This window comes from Glycine max, chromosome 8 (assembly GCF_000004515.6).
Source record: "Glycine max cultivar Williams 82 chromosome 8, Glycine_max_v4.0, whole genome shotgun sequence".
Lineage (NCBI taxonomy): Eukaryota > Viridiplantae > Streptophyta > Magnoliopsida > Fabales > Fabaceae > Glycine > Glycine max.
The window spans coordinates 19,079,053-19,096,162 of record NC_038244.2 but is presented as its reverse complement, the minus strand read 5'-3'; the positions used below and the strand labels follow the sequence as shown (position 1 = coordinate 19,096,162).

The following is a 17,110-nucleotide window of genomic DNA, read 5'->3' as shown; positions in this document are numbered from 1 at the left end:
CTAGTGGGTCAAATCCAACTTCAATGCGTATTGTCTTTTCAGTTTTGAGTGAGTGAGGCAAGATCACATAGAAAAACATATTTTAATATATTCTAAAAAAAAATTAATAAAAAATTAAATATATTTAGCATTTAAAATTTAATATTTGCTTAAATTATTGAAAGGGAGACACAAGCCGAAATCCGAAGACCATCGACAGCATTTCTAACACGTTCACTGTAGATAGACCCACACCAGTTTCCTCACGTGTAAACGTCATGGAGGAGTTAATACTTAATATTATAGGTCAACACGCCTAATAGACTACAAATATCTTGGCCACTACATTTTAATTAAATTAGTTTTTTTCTTCTACTTTTAACCTATTGTTTAAAATGATAATACATTTTATTTTTAGGAGTTTATTTGACATTCTCCTAATTCTGAGGATTATGGCAGTAGATTCAATCTTTTTTACTTAAAAAACTTTCCCTACGACTTGGGTATCATTCTGACCCCCTAAATTTTACTCTAAAAAACAAAAAATGTAGAAACTCGATGTTTTTACTACTTGATTGAAAGTACTTATCAGTCCACAATTTATGAATGCAAACTTTAGAAAAACAAAAGGCAAAAGTACTCAGGATCTTGATAATCTAGGAAGCGCGCCCTCCAAGAAGGGTGAGACCTGGGACACATGCATGCATGCTACTAATCATAGTGAAGACTTGATAGTTCTGGTACCACGTGTGCTATACTCTTGATGTGAAAAAGGGAGATCCATGTCCACAACTATAAGTTTATGGGAACTCTTAAACCATCGTGAGCAAGCTGCATTGATAGTCCTTCCCTAAGCACAATTATAGAAGAATCAAGTCTGTAATATTCTAAAATTCATAACATACCACTGAGTACAAACTACAAAACTAAATAGTTGAACAACCTTCACATAGTATTGTATTTTTAGCCATTTTTTTTCACGGACATACAAGGTTTTTTTTTATACCCAAACATACAACTTTTTTTTTTTATACCCAAACATACAACTTTCCTCATAGTTTATCTATACATACATATTTACTGTTAGTAGTGTAAATTCGATTTGAGGGATCCAAATTTATATTTTGTTTTTGAATTTTTTTTACAAAATCCGTTGAAAATTCGAGCTCTCCCAATTCAAATTCTCAATATGATTTCTAATTTTTTTAGAAAAAATATTTTTTTTAAAAATGATTTTTGAAAAATATAAATAAAGAAAATTAATTAAATTAGATTAGTTAAACATTATTTGAAGCTTAAAAAGCTACACAAATAACATACAAATGTTATTGGTGCAGGTAAACACATTAATATATATTGCTGGAAATATGTTAATCCACCATGTCAAGTTAGTGTTTATAAAGTTTCAAGGGTCAATGAAAATATTATTGAATCTGCATGGTCATTCAAAAAAATAGGTGTTCTCATCGTCCCAAAAATTTTACTCGAGCTAATTAATTTTTTTTATTTACTATCAGTATTATATTTCACACTATATATAAATTCAAAAAAATTCTTCAATGGTAGTGTTTTTATCTAATTTTTTTAATTTTATTACCTTCTCTAATTTAATTAATTTCCTTTATTTATATTTTTTTCATTTTTCTAAAAAAAATTAAAAATCACGATAAATATTCAGGTTGGAGGGATCCGAATTCAATGGGTTTTGCAATTTTTTTTTAAAAAAACACAGTATAAATTTGGTTCCCTCAATGAATAGTAAACATGCATGTATTTGATAAATAGTGGAGGAAGTTATGTTTTGGTAAAAAAAAAATTCTTGTATGTATGAAAAAAAAATCTATTTTTATTAGCCGTTAAAGTTTTTGACTTCTTTGAAATATGGGAAGTGTACCTTCTGGACCATTCCATTAAAAACTCGTTGTCCTTGTGGTGATCAAACTTGTGATTCATTCCGATCAATAGGGTTTGCTTTGGACATAACCACTTTACAGTTTCAATAGTCTGTGAAATTACAAATAATGATATTTCACCATCAGGGACATAAATAAATAGTGTAAACATCATTTTGAAAAATCCAGAACTAACCTGTGGAAGACAAAAGTGAACGTTGGATGATCCAGTCTGTAGTAACGTTAGATTAATATCAAGAAGTAAACAACTATCTTTTTAGAAAATAAGAAAACTATAAAATGGAATTGACAAATATGTATTACCAGTGGCGATGTAAGACCCTGAGTTAATGGAAGCAATAGAACAGTAGGTTCAAATATATAAGATTAGAGGAAGCAAAATAAAAAAAATTTAAAATACTTAATAATAATTTTACTAAAGTCAGGAGTGCACCTGCACACCCTGGTGTATATGCAGGTCCGCCACTGTGTATCACTAAAGACAAGACTGAGGATGATCAATCAAATAAGATGAAGCTTCACAATCATGATTACAACAGTGATGATGCATCTTGCTAGAAACAAGTGCAGAAAAAATAAAAAAGAATTGTTTGTTGATAATTGAGAGCACAGCAAGTATGACAAGCACAGTTGTCCATTGAGAAACTGATGAAAACAAGTTTCAACTTCAACTTCAAAAGCTGATAGAAGGAATGGCTTATGGGGAGAGAACATTGTTTCCAAATTTTTCTGCTACAAATAATCGATTTGAATTTATTATGGCATGTCTTTTCTGCTGAAACTATCTTTTATCTAACTTAAAGAACAATAATAGGATACTATATTTTAATTGTTATATCTAATAGATTTTATCTTACTACACAGAATTAGCAATGGAGGAAAATAGGAGTAGAGATATGTGTTTAGTAATCGTTTATTGGCCTTCTATGATCAAGTTTGTTGAGACTAATGTAGTCCTTATGTAGGGTTGAGTTAGATTTTAAGACTAAATTTTAAGATGATATTTGAATCAATTATAAATCTGTTATTAGGACACTTATATTTGTCTTCGACCTAAATGTTTATTCCTAGGTATGAGCGGGTATTGTTATTGGGCCCCCCATTTGTCCTCACTCTAGATGACTAGTCTTAGTTGAAAAGAGGTATATTGAGATCTTATATCAATTATAAATATAATTGTAGTCTTTTTTTATAAGGCTTAGATATATTTTATCTTACAAATCGATTTTGTAGAGTTAAATCAGACTTTAAGCACAAATTTTAAAATAGTTATCTTACGAATAAAATGTTTTGTTTGTCTTATAATTGAAAATCAATGGAGAGGAACAGAGAAATTGGAAGGAAAGAAATAGTGCAACATAGCGCAGTCTTTTCTAAAAAATTTCCGAGATATTTCTACACGTGAGTGCAAGTGGCAAGTGCGTTCTTCTAATCTTGTCCTTTGCAATTCAGTGTCAGAATTCACACATTCACATGTAAGACAATATTTACACCACAAAAACCACACACCCTCTGACAACTAATGAAAATTGAAGCCCTGACCTTTTCCAACGCATCCAATATAAGAAGATCCAACTGTCCTGTCTGTCCAGCCCCACTTTTCGAAATGACTGTAGAACATTTTGTTTTTAGATGTTAAAATCGTCTCATTATGCAAGCTACATTCCTATTGTTTCAATGAGGAAGACAAGGCTACAAATTCAAGCTATTCAGCCGCTATGGCTTTGTTTACAGTTAAGTAAATGATGCTTACTGCTTCTTCTTGATGATATAACATCCATGAGAATTGAGTTAATTTTTCAGGTCTGAAAACTAAATTCTAGGTGATCTTTGATGATAAGTTGCATAAATCAATACTGAAATACTTTCTTTACACAACTAATTTGTTTTGTAATTTTCTTATAACATTGTGGTTACCATCACACCTTCCTTCTTAACTTACTAGTCAGTAGTCACTAGCATGAGATGGGAGGTAGTTGAAAAACAAAATATGTTCAATTGTGACTCTTTCCATTTGACTGAAAAGAGCTGGATAACATCTGGTATAGTTGGTTGAACTATTGAAGTAGTTCGTTATGCTCTTAAATATAGTAACATTAAGTTCCACAATGAAGGAAAGCCAAAGCCTCCTCTTCAAGGAATAGCAGGGTAATACTCATCATGAGAAGTTGGAATCAAAGGTATTTCCCAATTGTCTTTACATGACTTAAATTATAATACCTTGATATTTTCTCTGACTATTATAGTCGTCTGTGCCATAAACTATGCAATTATGCGGTTCTTTTGTTTACAAAAATACATGACAATAATGTGCATTTCTGGGTGCAATTGTAATTTCATAACACAATCTCCCCCTCCCTTCAGATTAAAAAAACCCATTTTCTCATCTCCTATATTCTTTCTTCACAAATTTTCTCCAACCAAATAAAGTTTTAAATGTTATGAGAGATAACACTAATGCAGTAACACACATGTCTAAGTAGAAAGAAATGACTTTAAAACGCACCATACTCTATACTAGCTGGAATCCGTGAAACATCAGATATATAAGCCACCCTATTTTTCTCACCAAAAAGAAATCCCAAACAGATATAATCCTCTCCATGCATTACCTACATCCATAAATGTAGAACTTAAGTCCTTATAATGTAAAAGGGGTATTGCATTCCTACCACCAATGACAAGGTTTGCAGTGACTAACTGGCAAAGGAATCAATTTTAAGCCTGATGCAAAAAATGGCCCATTACAATCATCAGCAATTATGTTCCAGCAAAGCTGAACTACCCTTCTCATTTCTTGTCCTTCTTTGTGTTTTTTCTTAACCAAATAAGGGAACCTCTTTTCGACGCTGTTGCAAATGTGTAAACAAGATATCAGTTTTCTAAAGCAAAATGCATCGATAAAGGCAAGTGAAAGGGAAATAACGCTGACATAACATTTGCATTGTAATCAGAAATATTTTCTATGCACACTAGCAGCCCACATATGATGGTTAAGAAGAACACATAACACGCGCTTTCATCTTAATAACTCATGCACCTGCCACTACTCTCATTTTAGAGTATTTTCAGAAAGTGTAATTTAATTGAGTTCTTGTATATAACTGCACTGTGATAACATGAGTTAAATCATCAATGTTGAAACTGAAATTGAAGAGCCATGCAGATCAATATAGTACCTTTTAACTGATTGACCAAAAAGTGATACCATTTTTCGCTTATTGGAACTGATGAGATGTATCATGCGTCAATTGACTAGCAAAAAATAGTGTTTCACAATATTCTCTAAGAAAACTAAAAGTTCATCTAGTGTTAAATGCTTCCTTAGAGCTCCTACTTTCACAAAGAAGAGCAACATATAATTAAACAGTGTTTCCTAAGCCAATTTTCCCACTAACCAAGGATATTTGAGCAGCTGACATCAAAGAAAAAGGGCAAGTTACTAGAGTTTACCTATCCATTGAATGCTGAGTTAAGTAAACGGGGATGGGATCAGTATCATTTGTGAGACTAAACGGCTGCAAAGCAAGCACATCATCCAATCCAAGGACAGCATCAGCATGTTCATGAGTCAAAACAATCTGCAACTGAAGAAAGAACAAACTAATTTATTGCACTAAAGAACTATTTCCAAATCAAGCTCCACCTGCAACAAAATAAGCCAATAAGGCACCTGACTGAACACATAGAAAGTTACATTCACATTGAATCTAAATTTGAAAATTTTAACCGAAAACTTTTAAAAAAAGAATCGTAAAGAAACAAGGGAAGTTGAGTGACTGACAGAATCTACTCTGGGAATGTGATGGAAAACAAACCACCTAAGTGCAGTCTCCCTGAATGTCTTGCCAGCATCAATCAGTATATATTTGTGAGTGGCATCGCTTCGACAGTAATAATCGATTAACAGAGAGCTATTGCACCTGTAAAGTTAAGTCCATTATATATATAATGAAAGACCTCTATTTAGTCCCTAAAATGAAAATTAGCACAGAATGTATAATGTGTTGAAATGTTAATCCCGGAAATTAAAGAAATTCCAAATAATTTTCTGAAATTTTTAATTGTTTCATCTGAGTTCCTAAACTTAATCACTTATTATTATTATTGTTATGTTTTAGTATGTAAACATATGTTAATATTATCACTTAAGCCAAAAATAACATTTGCTGATATAAAAAAAAAACCTTTTGAATATAGTAGTGTAAACTTGTCAACTCATTTTGAACTAATAAATTGATGGATAACATTTTGTGAATGATGGTTTGAGGAACTAACGTGGCAACGCTATACACGACTTAAGAAGAAGAAGAAGAAGGAACCTGTAGTTAGGATTGAGGTGAGGAGGGAAGGAGAGAGAGTAAGCACATACAGGACATGGAGGATCTGAAGGGTCAATGAGACACCTCATGCAAGGTAGGAGGGAAGGAAGATTTCAAGAGTACTTACTTTGAATACACAACCTTTCGAATATAGCAAGTCTAATGCAAATGTAACGTGGATTGAATGATTAAGGAAAAAAGAAAAAAAAAATCAGATCTTCTTCTTTTTTAACAAAATTTTCATTCTAACAAATTAATATTTGTTATCAACAAAGTCTAAATTTGCCATCTCTCTTCACACGTGACGTAGGATATACAAGACATAAGGCAATTCATTTACCAAATTAATGCATGGCAGTGTCATTGGTGGTCTACACAAAACCGCACCACATTTCTGTATAAAAAAAACAAAAATAAAAATATAAAATAACAAAGTGACGATTATTATTAATAACTAACATTATAATTAAGCACAAGTTGATTAGCATTAGAGCTGAGCCAAGTCAAAAACTGATGAAAGAGCACGTTGATTGTTGAGCAAATAGAATCGGAACCAATCAGAGAAGCACATGGTAAAAACAAAAATTGAAGAAAACGTACGGAGGAAGAGAATAATAAAGGAGAAGCATATCTGGTAGAGATGAGCCTGGGTTAAGGAAACGTGGCAGTAGATTGCGACTTGGGGGAGTTGCAAACAAAAGAAACAAGTTATATTAATGTTTGTAATGAGATTTTAAATATGTTTTCCAGTTAATTTAAAAGAAAAATTATAATTTTATGTCATTAAGGTAAAGTTTTTCTTTAGAGGAAAGGTAAAGTTTGGAACAAATTAAAAAAATATACAATACAACATAAAATGAATTCTATTTTATTTTTGGCTTATTTGAAAACAGAACAAAATATTGCACGAGACTTAATTAGAAGTTTTCTTGGTACGAGAATTTTATTTATTTTTTTTATAAGAAGACTGATAGTAATATATATTACACAAGCATATAGTAGGTCCGTATCTTTTGGTGGTTGATCTTGATACTTATCCTCTTGGGCCTATTATATATTTGTGTAGTATTACCATCATTAAAAGTTAGGTGGTATATTTAAGTTTTACTTTAAAAAAAGGTAAAATCAAAATAAAAAGAACAAAAACACATCATTCTTATTTTGTGTTGTCATGTGGCAAATATTAGGATTGTATAAGGTGATTCCTAAAATGCTCATGTGTCAAATAAGATACATTTCCTAAAAAAATATACATTTAAAACATTATATCGCATTTAATTTTATCTTAAGAGGATCTCATACAAATATGGTAAATTACGCGTCACTTAAAATCCTTTTTAGACTCTAATATCAATATCAATTATTTAAACAACTTTGAATTTTTTTATGTGATCCATAAAAATTAAAGATAAATACTAAAGAATTTAGAGAATTTAAAGTAACAATTCGATCAAGTCACCTATCTTCTTTAATTAACTAAATTAGACCTCTCGATACAACTTTGAATTATTTTTGTACTTCTTTTTACATTTCATTTACACTCACTTCTTTTTTCTAGCTCTCCTTTTTCATTATATCACTCACTTTCTTGTTTATAAACCGTCACCTGACCGGGCAAAAGGGTATACACGGCAGGGTTGATTTTCATATGAGCCATAGGTGTAAAAAATTCTTGAGGGTTTCCTAGACTAACAATTATAGAAAACCAACAGGATCTTGAAATTTATGGTTCTCACAAACAATCAATAAAGAATAATAGATAATGATGTGTACCTTTCTTCATAGGAACTTCTCTCTGGTGCACTTTGATTTCCTTGATCTTGAGAGAAATAGGATTTCACTTCCTTTGGCCTTTATTTTCTGTCTCTCTCCGTTCGTGATGGCTATGGGTGAGAAAAGAGCACTTTCTGGTCAGGAAGGGAACCTTATTTCACGTTAGTGGGTATTAAGCCCCTTTTATAACCACTACTCCCATCAAGTAGCAGTTAACCTAGAAACTTCTCCTATTAAGCCCAATTACAATTTAGCCCTTAATCGTTAATTATTTATTTATTAGTCCCTACTAAGTCATATGCCTCTCACATGAGACATTAATTCTAACATTCTCCCACTTGGCTCATGTGACATTAATAAACATTATGGACTAAATAAATAAATAGATTAACTAACATAATGCGCATTAAAAATTGACTAAATTGTTTTATACATTGGGTACATCATAATTTCATGATTAAGAATAGGAACCAATTCGAGTCATGGCGGTTGTACATCATCTAATCGACATAGTCCCTTCCATGTACTACAAATTAGTCTTCTCCTTAATATGACCATTAGTTAGGAGTACATAATTGGTCCAACATAATGTCTTCATTCAAGACAAAACCTGTTAACATTACTTTAACACAAACATGCATGCAAACATAGAGAACAGGTAATCAGAAACATATCATAATTGAGCTCAGAGTGTCAGCAAAATTACATAAGGTAAGTTACACTTAATGATCATCAATAACAATAATGCCCATACTTTCAACATGTTCTATAAATGTCTTGGGCGGTAATCCCTTTGTCAAAGGGTCAACTATCATAAGCTTTGTGCTAATATGTTCTATTGACACTCTTTGTTTCTGAACTTCTTCTTTCACGGCAAAGTACTTCAATTCCATATGCTTAGCACCCGTAGAGTACTTGTCGTTCTTAGAAAAGAATATTGTTGCGGAGTTATCACAATACATTTTCAGCGGCCTAGCAATACTGTCGACAATTCCAAGCCCTGAAATAAAGTTCCGCATCCAATTAGCCTGAATTGTAGCCTCAAAACATGCTACAAATTCAGCTTCCATGGTGGATGCAGCAACAACTGATTGTTTTACACTCTTCCATGATATTGCTCCTCCGGTTAAGAGAAATACAAAGCCAAGAGTGGATTTTCTTGTATCCACACATCCAGCAAAGTCTGAGTCTGAATATCCAATCACCTCTAGGTGATCAGACCTTTTATATGTAAGCATGTGGTCTTTTGTTCCCTGTAAGTATCTCAGAACTTTCTTTGCAGCTTTCCAATGTTCCATTCCTGGATTACTTTGATATCTTCCCAACATTCCGGTTGCAAAGCTTATATCTGGTCGAGTGCAGGTATGAGCATACATAATACTCCCAACAACTGATGCATACGGAATTGCTTCCATTTGCTTCCGTTCCAGATCATTTTTAGGACATTGTGCGAGACTAAATTTGTCTCCTTTCTGAATTGGAACGGGAGATGCTGAGCACTTTTCCATCCTAAATCTCTCTAGTACTTTATTGATATATGCTTTTTTAGACAAGCCTAATAATCCTTGTGATCTATTTCGGAATATTTCTATCCCTATCACATAGCTTGCCTCACCCATATCCTTCATTTCAAAGTTACTAGAAAGAAACTTCTTAGTCTCATGAAGAAAACCAAGATCATTAGTTGCAAGCAATATATCATCAACATACAGGACTAGAAACATAACCTTACTCCCACTGACCTTCAAATATACACACCGATCAACAGTGTTTTCCTTAAATCCAAAGGAAACAATGGTATCATTAAATTTTAAATACCATTGGCGGGAAGCTTGCATAAGACCGTATATTGATTTCTTTAATTTGCACACCATGTGTTCCTTCCCTTCAAATGAGAATCCCATTGGTTGGTCCATATAAACATCCTCCTCTAAATCTCCATTCAAAAAGGCAGTTTTCACATCCATCTGATGTAGCTCCAAGTCATAATGGGCTACTAATGCCATGATAATCCTGAAAGAATGCTTTCGTGAGACTGGTGAAAACGTCTCTTTATAATCAATGCCATCTTTTTTAGTAAATCCCTTAGCAACAAGTCTAGCCTTGTAACGTTCAAGGTTGCCATGAGAGTCACGTTTAGTCTTGAAGACCCACTTACAACCAACTCTCTTACAACCCTTTGGTAATTCTACAAGGTCCCAAACACCATTATGTTCCATGGAATCTATCTCTTCTTTCATGGCATTTAACCACTTCTCAGAATTATCACAACTTACAGCCTGTGAAAATGAAACTGGATCATTATCATTAATGCTTAAGTTTGTTTCTGTTTCATGTAAGTATACCACATAATCATTCGAAATAGCTGGTCTTCTTTCTCTTTGAGACTTCCTTAATGCTACTTCCTGTGGTTCTTCCACAATGGGTTCATTATGTATCATGGGCTCATCATTGTGTTGTACTTCTTCATTACTGTTTGTAGCAATAACTGAAGTAGTAATCACCTTACTGCTAGAGGCAAAAGCTAAAGGGACTTGCACTCTAACTTCTTTAATTTCCACTTCTCGTGGAACTGTACTCCCACTGATTTCACCGTTTTCAATGAACCTTGCATTTCCAGTTTCGACAATTCTCATACTATGATTAGGACAATAAAACATATACCCCTTTGACTTTTCTGGATAACCAATGAAATATCCACTGATTGTTCTTGCATCCAATTTTCTTTCTTGCGGATTGTAAATTCTTATTTCTGCCTAGCAATCCCAAACGTGTAGGTGCCTCATACTAGGTGTCCTATTTGTCCACAGTTCAAAAGGTGTCTTTGGAACTGCTTTACTAGGAACCCTATTTAACAAATACATGACAGTTTTCAAAGCATACATCCACAAAGATACGGGCAAGGATGAATTGATTAACATACTCCTAATCATATCCATTAAAGTTCTGTTACGCCTTTCTGATACACTATTTTGTTGTGGCGTACCATGCATTGTGTATTGCGCACAAATGCCTCGTTTCTGAAGGAGCTTAGCAAATGGACCTGGGTGTTGCCCAGTTTCATCATATCTTCCGTAATACTCACCACCTCTATCAGATCTAATAATTTTCACCTTTCTGTCTAATTGTCTTTCTACTTCATTCAAGTAAATTTCCAAAGCATTCACTGCCTGAGATTTCTCATGCAGTAAGTAGACATAACCATAACGTGAATAATCATCAATAAAGGTGATAAAGTATCTTTCCCTTCCGAAAGAACTAACATCAAAAGGTCCACAAATATCTGTATGCACAATTTCAAGAAGCTGAGTGCTTCTTGTGGCTCCTTTCTTTGTGTGTTTTGTTTGTTTTCCCTTGATACAATCCACACAAATATTTAGATCCGTAAAATCTAGATCAGGAAGAATTTCATTCTTTATTAATCTTTCTATCCTCTCTCTAGAAATGTGACCTAAACGTTTATGCCACAAGAAAGCAGATCGTTCATTCACTAAACTACGTTTAGTGCCAACATTATGATGCAGAGTTAAAATGGTTTCAACATACAAACCATCCAATTTCAATTTATATAAACTATCGCAAAGAACACCAGTACCAATGAGATGATTATACTTAAATAAACTGAAACATCCATTACCAAAATTAAAAGAGTATCCAGTAATATCAAGTTTAGATAATGAAACCAAATTCCTTGATAAACTAGGTACATAAAGAGTTTCCAGTAAATCTAAATGATGTCCAGTGTCGAGTTTTAAACGATAAGTCCCGACCGCTTCCACTGGAGCTTTCACTCTATTCCCCATGAAAACAAACTTCTCATTTGGACTTATGGTCTGGATTGTAAGGAATCCCTGCATAGTATTAGAAACATGAGTTGTACATCCAGAATCAATCCACCATGTATTATAGGGAACTTCAGTTAAGTTTGATTCAAAACATACAAGAGCATTGAGCTCACCTTTCTTTTCGAACCAAGACTTACGCTTTGGGCAATCTTTCTGGAAGTGTCCAGATTTTCCACAAAAATGACAATTATTGTTCTTTGATGCTTTCTTCTGGATTTGCACAGGACCGTCCTTGATCTTTAATGGTCCTTTGCCTTTATCATGTTTCTTTACAAATTTTTTTCCAGCTCCTTGATTCCCTCGGTGGCTTACATAATGGATTGAGTGACTTCCTTGATTCTTAAGCCTCGTTTCTTCCTGAACTAACATACTGTGCAATTCATGCACATTCCATTTATCTTTCATGGTATTATAGCTCATTTGAAACGGGCCATACTCAGACGGTAATGAGTTTAGAATAAACTGAACAAGGAAATTCTCATTCACAGCCATTCCCAAGGTCTTAAGTCTTGCTGCAATGTTTGTCATCTCAATGACATGTTCATGCATAGTACATGAACCATCAAACTTCATGGTGGTTAGTGTACTCATTAATGTCCCAGCAAGAGACTTATCAGCTGTTTGAGAGCGCTCTCCCACTAACCCCATAAACTCTTTAGCACTATCGGTTTTAGGGAGAGCTGTCTTAATACTATCTGCAACAGTCATTCTCATGAACATTAGGCTGAGTCTGTTAGATCTTTCCCAAGCTTTATAATGAGCTTTCTGTTCATTGCTACTAGCATCAGTAATAGTAGCAGGCTTCTCTTCCAATATAGCAAGATCAAGATCCAAAACACCGAGATGAAATTGAACTTGCTCATTCCAATCAGAGAACTTAAGCCCATTAAAAATTGGTACAGATGATACATGAGAATTCAATGAGTTGGGAACTGGTACTGCATAATAAAACTTCACATAAGCATTTTGGTACATGAAACACAAGTCATGCATATAATTTACTCAGATAAAAATCAATGTATATTGATGTTCTCCTTTGGGTGACACACCAACACACAACATACAAACATGATGATGCTAATAAAATTTTAACATTATTTGACAATTAAATATGCACCAATTAGTAGTATCTATTTCCTTTGGGTATATAAATAAAACTAATGATACACACAAATTGCCTACAATAATATTCATTAATTATAAGAACAACTAATCAACCTTTGGGCGATCCATAAATGCCTTATAACAATGAATTTCAATTTAGCATCCATTATTCTATGAGTAATTGAAATAATTATTAATTTGGAATTAAATAATCTTACAAATTTCGCCACTTTGGTGACTAAAATATTTAACATACATTTAATTCCAACCAAATATATATGGCCTGCACATACTTATTGCTATTAACAATTTATAGCCATTCCATTAATTCCATTCTAGGCCATAAAATAATATTTGCATTTATTTGTTGTTTTTACATTCTAACACGTTCAAGCAAATATGTAGTATATACATATATTTACTGCTACCAATAATTGCAAAACATTCACATTAATTTAATTATAGAACATAAACTTTCAATCCTTTAATCATGTTTAATGATCATTTTCGAGAAAAAAAAATAGGCAAGTGGAATTGGAAATAGCAGAAAGGGGTTTGCAAATAGAAATTCGAAAAGGAATCCTTCCCTGCAATAAAGGTACCCGGCAGCTTTTCAAAGTTGGAATTAACAATAGAAGCGTAACACTTTCTCCATAACATGAAACTTGCCGTTATGTAATGGGATATGGCTTTCTCCAAAACGTAATTGGTATTTATTATTATTATTATTATTATAATATATAATTTTCATCTCTAATTCCAATAAAAGACATGAATTGGAAGTCCAGCAAAGATCACTCTGGCTTTCTTTCTCAAAAACAGAATTTCCAAAAATTCTACCGCTTTCATGGCTTTCCTTCTCATGAAATTTTATATATCTAGAATTTCATACTTTGCAGCGGAAAATATAATTAACACGAAAGGCACGTTATCAAAACATGTAATTGAAAATACATGTAACATAAATTAAAAATCCCTAAATTTCATAATTAGGGTTTATGCATAATTGGGAGAAATTAAATCATTCTTGGAGAATCATAAATTTCATAACACATGTTCTGATACCACATGTAAAAAATTCTTGAGGGTTTCCTAGACTAACAATTATAGAAAACCAACAGGATCTTGAAATTTATGGTTCTCACAAACAATCAATAAAGAATAATAGATAATGATGTGTACCTTTCTCCATAGGAACTTCTCTCTGGTGCACTTTGATTTCCTTGATCTTGAGAGAAATAGGATTTCACTTCCTTTGACCTTTCTTTTCTGTCTCTCTCCGTTCGTGATGGCTATGGGTGAGAAAAGAGCACTTTCTGGTCAGGAAGGGGACCTTATTTCACGTTAGTGGGTATTAAGCCCCTTTTATAACCACTACTCCCATCAAGTAGCAGTTAACCTAGAAACTTCTCCTATTAAGCCCAATTACAATTTAGCCCTTAATCGTTAATTATTTATTTATTAGTCCCTACTAAGTCATATGCCTCTCACAATTCGATCAAGTCACCTATCTTCTTTAATTAACTAGATTAGACCTCTCGATACAACTTTGAATTATTTTTGTACTTCTTTTTACATTTCATTTACACTCACTTCTTTTTTCTAGCTCTCCTTTTTTATTATATCACTCACTTTCTTGTTTATAAACCGTCACCTGACCGGGCAAAAGGGTATACACGGCGGGGTTGATTTTCATATGAGCCATAGGTTTATTGGCCCAGCCTAACCTGTTAGTCAAATTTACTTGTTTTTCTTTCTTGTATTATATATGTGAATTTTATATAGAAAAAAACACATTTATAAATAAACATTGAGTCGGTCTAAGGAGCGGTGCTCAAACTGTGGCTGCAATTAAAATCAATATCTAAACTATTAATCATGCCGGTGGTGACCTGCTAATAGTAATAATTTATATAAAGCACATGCACTTCATGCCACAGTGAAGGAAAGACCACATTCTACTTGTAAGATTAACCAATAAGAAGGATTCTAAGGGAGGTATATAGTGACATGGTATGATATAGGCATAAGATCCCTAAATGGATTATCTTGAAGAATCTTGTAGGGCAGATGCTAGTGCATGTTCACTTTTTCCACTAGTATCACATGAGAAAGATATATAGAAATGGGGCCAGGATCTAGCTTTTGGTGATTGAACAAGAGTGGCATGTGCGAACCTTTGTACCAATATGTAACATTGAATGTTAGCTAGGCTGGTGGGGATATATTTAGTTTTGAAGAGATCAATTCACAATGTGCTTTCCTACACCAAAGGTTTGGTTTGCCATTCGGTGGCTATTCTGAGTACGTGTTACGTACGACCATGTAGTAATTTCAACTAAAAAGATGAAAATAATCTAAGGGAAAAAGTGTAAGAATGGAAAGGTGTGGAAGACTAATGATTTGAGAGAAATGCATGCAAGCTTTGACTTGCTTTTTGCTATTTTGCACAGAGGACATGCATGATGAAGGTGGTTTTACTTTTCACATGCAAAGGCAACAAGAAACGGTTTGTGTTTGCTTAAGGGCTGAACTGCCAATGATTTTGCTTTTTTTTTTTTTCTCTCACTCGTTTAATCATATAAGTAAGATGCTCTACTAGTTCCATATATATCACTTAGGGTTTAACTAGCAAAATGAATTGAACGGAAATCATTTTCAAAATTTGCATAATTTCATCCGGTCATGCACATTGATTGTTCTCATACTATTAAAGGGAAATATTAACTACTTGTCATTTAACATATTTATTTATTGAAAATTATAAAATTTTATGAGTTGTATTTTATTTTTGATAAATTATAATCAAATTTTATAAATTTTAATCAACAATAAAAAAAATGTGAAGAGGAATTTGCTGCAATCATTTCTCATATATATATATATATATATATATATATATATATATATATATATATAGTGCCAATGTTATACTAATTTGCAGTTTAGGAAATCAAGAAGGATATGATATATACATAGTAAAGATTATATGAAATGAAAAGAAAAAGGAGACCCTCCAATCCTATATTTCTTGTTCTCAAATATATCCGGGTGGTAAAAGTAAAACACTACTTCACGTGAGTAACTATTAATTTTATGGTGAAACTTTTGTGATCAATGACAACTGATATCATATCTTATATCTGAAGATTGAAATTACTGTACAAAATAAGAAATCGAAGTTTCATTATTGAGGAGCAAATTACTTTAAGATTAGCAAACATCTTTTATAAAAAAAATAATTTCTAATGTTATAGTTTTTAGCTATGCTAGCTGATCGGTGCTTGTAAATCAATTCACTTTATGAATATATATATATATATATATATATATATATATATATATATATATATATATATATATATATATATATATATTCATTAAATTTTAAAAAAATGACAAAAATATAGATAATTCTAAAAAAATTACTTTTGAAATAAGTTGATTTATTCTTTTTCTCTTTATATATATGTGAGCAAAAAAGTTACATACATAAATAAACTGTCATAACAACTCATTATTATATATCATTAATTTATTAATTTTTATAATAATCTATATTACATAAAAAGTCATGCATGCCCACTAATATTTATTATTGAATGAACAAAATATATTTTATAAGGTCAATGAGCATTAAGCTCTATACATGTACATAGATACATGGTACTTCTCATGGATCAAACCCTACTCATCGAGCCCAAGAACCAAAATATCTCAAGTTAATTATTCGACCGTTATTGGTGCTTGAATTGAAAAGTACTCGAAAATGAGGCATCAGCAAGAACATTCATCCCGAACAGTTCTCAATCTGTCGTATACGTACACCGATAGATCAGTTTTCTTGTTACTTATTTAAGTATTGGACTACAACATCTAGATATAAGGAAGACATTGCAATATAGCATAGTACAACATTGTGTTTAATCATAGCAATACTACAGTGTTCCTTTGGCATTTTCCTCATGCATTAGGGCATTGCCGTTTGGTTTCTGTCTATACATATCTCAGTGTCTGAAAGTATCTGAAATATTTTATTATAAAAGAAAAAAAAACGTGCCGATCTTTTTAGCTAAACAATCCACACTTAATAAAAAGTTTGGCAGTGTCTATATATACTTATCTCAGTGTCTGAAATATCATATATAAAAAAGAAGGTAAACGCGCGTGCAAT

At 32.5% G+C, this 17,110-nt stretch overlaps 1 protein-coding gene across 1 annotated transcript; it reads right to left on the bottom strand.

Annotated features, from left to right (window-relative positions):
* Positions 1-771: 771 nt before the first annotated feature.
* On the bottom strand, positions 772-9,495 carry LOC100799272 (putative hydrolase C777.06c). Its single transcript, XM_041017749.1, has 10 exons — positions 9,043-9,495; positions 6,215-6,327; positions 5,677-5,815; positions 5,346-5,473; positions 4,594-4,741; positions 4,399-4,504; positions 3,435-3,502; positions 2,068-2,103; positions 1,874-1,983; positions 772-829 (listed from the first exon to the last, which is right to left on the bottom strand). The coding sequence occupies exons 1-10, from the start codon at positions 9,493-9,495 to the stop codon at positions 772-774; spliced, it is 1,359 nt and encodes a 452-aa protein (XP_040873683.1).
* Positions 9,496-17,110: the final 7,615 nt, after the last annotated feature.